The following is a 4,281-nucleotide window of genomic DNA, read 5'->3' as shown; positions in this document are numbered from 1 at the left end:
GTGTCTATTTTGGCTTCAAAAAAGACGAATCTGTCAGACTAACAAGATGTGTTATGCATTTTCTGTTGTCAGATAAAAAATCTACGATTGACATTTATGACTAACATCGCATGTTAATCTTACCATACCACATTTTGAAACCAGAATAGACACGTCCCCGAATCAGATTCTTATAAATACTACTACAGACCGACATGATGGAAGGATGAGATAATCGACGGTTTAGTGGGAAATGTCCTTCAAAAAACATAAGCATTGGCATGTGATTGCATGATATGTTAGAGGGAGAAATCATTGACTTGTAACTTTATGAAAAGCAGTTGTTCAATCCGCACATTTGATGTGATAGCTACGAGATGTAGATAAGCTTTCACTGATCCCAATTTCATGCAAAATGATCCAGGCTTTACATAAATAAAAATGGTAGTCAGTCAGAAAGTGGTTTGGGCAGGTAATCTGGGTGACTTTTACCTTCACCCAGGAGACTTAACTCTCTTTTTGGTGGCATTGTGAGTCTAGATCCCCAAAAGCGCGCGAAGCAGGTGGGCAACTACTTCTACCCAAACTACTGTTACACCTAAAGCTTTAACTGCTAATGGCCGACAAAGCTAAGCTCAGTACACAAATGGTAGCTTTGATAGCGCTCCCTCATCTGCGACGTCAATATCTCAATTGATACAACTTGATGTTTGTGGGGCTCATTCACACATGCGATCTAATGGTCGTTTCTACCCTTCGCCATCATCCAAAGCCAGAAAACACGAATAATTTTGGGTGTCTTGCAATATAGAATTGGTGCCGAAAAGTATTTTTTGAAACACTACACGAATCATAAGAAATCATAAGGTTAAAAAGCATCCTAAGCGTGCCTTTGCAGCCACGGGAGACTGTACAGTCCTTAAAGGAGAATAGCTGTATAGCTATGGGTTCCCACTCTAGGGCAGGTGGGGCAGGTAAGGACCCCAACATGTGGGGTTTCGTTTAGGAGATGGGAGCTATAAAAAAGACCTCACTACTCCTCATTTTCCCATCGTCTGCTAAGTCTCCATTCCCATTCTAGTCGCTCAACATAAGTTGGCCTCTCTATTTTCTGATTTTCCCATAATGGGTCCCCGCATTGAAGTGATATCTTCACTTCTGTTTGCAACCTTGGTGTCTTTCAATCTTATTGTGTGTAATGTGGAGGCGTCAAGAGTGGCGAGATTCTTTAACAAAGAACCCACCTACAACAATCCCAATGAGCGAGAAAACTCTGGTTACATGGATCCCAAAGAGTATTACCCGACTGGTACCGAGAACTCTTACAATGGGTTCTACGAGGCGGGTGAAGGGAGGCGCAGTGGTGAAGGTGGCGGCTACAGAGAGGGCGTCAATGGCTACGGTAGAGGTGCTGAGTTCACTACCGAAAATGGCGGCGGTGCGGGCTACGGGGCACAAGCTTTTGGCAATGGCGGCGGCTATGGCTCTGGCGAGTGGCACGGTTCCAATGGCGGCGGCGGTTATGGACAGGGTGCGGAGTATGTTTCCGGCTACGGAAACGGTTACAATGAATTCGGCAACGGCAACGGCAACGGGAATGGCAATGGCTACGGATCTGGCTCTGGTGCTGGCTATGGCAACGGCAACGGTAATGGCAACGGCAACGGGAACGGAGAGTATGTTCCGAACAATGCTTACAGACAGGAGAACCCTTGAGCTATATATTCTTTCACTCTGTTTGTTGTCCGTCTTGTTTCTGCAGGTGGTGGGTATCTAATAAAGATATGTGTTAGCTGTAGTCAAGTAGAATTCGCATTGTACTAAAGTTTGAGCATTGAGATTTATGATTTCAAAAAACTTGAGATGTTCAAGGCTGTGGGCCTTTGTGAGACGCAAGGTACTTGAAAGTGTATTCACTATTGAATCTGTGTCAATTGTATAGAACTTGAAGTTGTTTCTAAGGAGATTTCTAAAGATTTATAAGAGTTGGTGTAATGTGCTTAAGTTGTTCTTAAGCAGAACATTGCCATCTTGGTGAAGTAAGGAGTAGATTATTAGTAAATATGCTCTGATCGGTGTAAATCTCAGGCCACCATCATAACTCCAACTAAGGTCTTATATCAAACTGTCATGTTCATTATGATAACTCTGCTTGGCATTTACCAACGCTCAACTGAACTTTGGAAAGGGTTAAAAAGTATTTATATATAATTTTCTGGTACTATTTGTTTCCTCACTCTCTCTTTGCTTCCTCACTCTTTCACTCTTTTAAGTATGTTTGATATCATTATTTTGATAATGAATCATAGAATGTGATCCAAATATTTTTAAAAATTAATAAAAAATTTCATACAATCAAATTTAAAAACATCATACAAATATAATTTTATGATTTGATACTTTCATAACTTAGTTCCTTCCGTTTGAAATCTCTATATATCTTCTATGAAAGGCAAAAGACTTCGCCAGCAATGGCCGAATGAGTAAACACATTAAATTGCTAAGATTGAAGATTGTTCAATGAGATTTTTTGTGTGTACATCTTGCCTGCTTAAACGTATGAAAATTTAAATATCATATGTTTGCTCCTCGCCTGCAGATTTCAAATATTCCATAGGCTTCAGCTAGTTACTTCCAATTCCACACTATTATCATTAGGTTAGTACTGTAGTCCATATTCTGCATTTTGGCGCTAGGAAATGATATAATTATTACGGGTTTACCGTGGGCCCCACCATAAAGGTAAGCGATATGAATATATTTATATACTTTGCGGTGCGATGTCGATTCTTCTCTACTTTCCAGTGCTCTTTTAATATTTCTTTAATTTTATTGATGAAGAAAATAAACAAAGAAAGAGAGATTATTAAGGATTAGAAGTTTATTCCTGGTCAAGATTTTTTTGGATGGCAAGAAGAGTCTCTTCTTTCCCTTTAATTCGTTTGAACTTTAATATGGTGTGATGGTTTTTATTTTGTTTATGGATTTTTATTATGTTAATCTTTAAATTATGGCTCTATTTTTTTTGAAAAATTAATGTATTATATATACATTAATTTATATAAATTGATATTAAATTTTATTTTTATTTTTTAATAATGTTTTTCAATAAATGGTATAATAAGTAGAATTTAAATTTATTTATACATAAATTTTAAAGAATATATTTTGGTTTAATAATTTTTTAAGGTAAATTTAAATGTTTATTAAGAGAAATAATAAAAATTAAAATTGAGATATTCTATTATGGAGTAATGTTGTTTGACCCAATATGTTTAGATGAAATGTTCCTAGGTGCCACATATTATAAAAAATAGCCCATTGTTAAAGTTTGGCATTTTTCACACTTAAGGCTCTTAAGAGAATGTGTTAGCACAATGTATCCTAGAACTTTCAAAAAAGTTGGGATGTAAAACAATACCATTCCTAACATAAAGATGCCCACCTAAATTTGTTTGCATTGTTAGTTTGGTCCCATGACACACAAAACAAAAAATAAGATTTTTTGCAATTTTTCATTGAATAAAATTGATAATTTTTGCAACTTCAAAAAAATTATTATCATGACCAAATAGTTGTAAAAGTGCAGTTTCGAAAATTGACACCCCTTATACTTTTACACTCCTTTTTGTGCCCTTCTTTTAGAGGTTTTTCTCCTAGCTCTTTTCAAAGTGTATTTCTAGCCTTTATACTGCAAATCGTAAGTCATATTTTTACATGTTAATCTAAACCTCTACCTCAAGACTAAGTGCACCTAATTCACCCCTATTGAGGTGGAAAAGGGAATTTGGGAACAGTTGTCCTAGACAAGGGCATTTGGGCATCCTTGTCCCAAAGTCCCTCCAGTTTGGGTGCAATTTTGAATATATTGATGCCTAATTCATGCCAATTGGTTCTCGATCCCACTACCTCAATATAACCATTGGAGGTCGGCCTAATTTATGAAATACATTGAGAACCCTATATAATAATATCCTTTCAATTCCTTTTGATCATCCACAAATAATCAATCCATCTACAATCATTGTCTATCTTCAAGCATCCATCTAGAAGCGTCAAGGTGACATTTTATCCCACCATATCCTTCAAGCATTTTTCAGATATGAGCATTATGGAGCAACAAGATGCAACAATCTTAATGCAAGCATGTTTTCATGATTGATTTTCTTTATGTCATGTTATTGCATCAACACCTATGGGTCACATTCAAAGAGATATGCATCATTAACAATCATCAACTACAACAAGCTTAAGGTATAACATCTAGCATTCTACTTTAGAGTTTTCCTCTCAATTTATTTA

At 36.7% G+C, this 4,281-nt stretch overlaps 1 protein-coding gene across 1 annotated transcript; it reads left to right on the top strand.

Annotated features, from left to right (window-relative positions):
* Window positions 1-1,020: 1,020 nt before the first annotated feature.
* On the top strand, window positions 1,021-2,215 carry LOC131075243 (glycine-rich cell wall structural protein 2). Its single transcript, XM_058012075.2, has one exon. The coding sequence runs from the start codon at window positions 1,105-1,107 to the stop codon at window positions 1,693-1,695; it is 591 nt and encodes a 196-aa protein (XP_057868058.2). The 5' UTR covers window positions 1,021-1,104; the 3' UTR covers window positions 1,696-2,215.
* The last annotated feature ends 2,066 nt before the right edge of the window (window positions 2,216-4,281 follow it).

Source organism: Cryptomeria japonica, chromosome 3 (assembly GCF_030272615.1).
Source record: "Cryptomeria japonica chromosome 3, Sugi_1.0, whole genome shotgun sequence".
Classification (NCBI taxonomy): Eukaryota; Viridiplantae; Streptophyta; class Pinopsida; order Cupressales; family Cupressaceae; genus Cryptomeria; species Cryptomeria japonica.
Note: the sequence above shows the minus strand (reverse complement) of the source record. Positions and strands in the feature narration are given on the sequence as shown.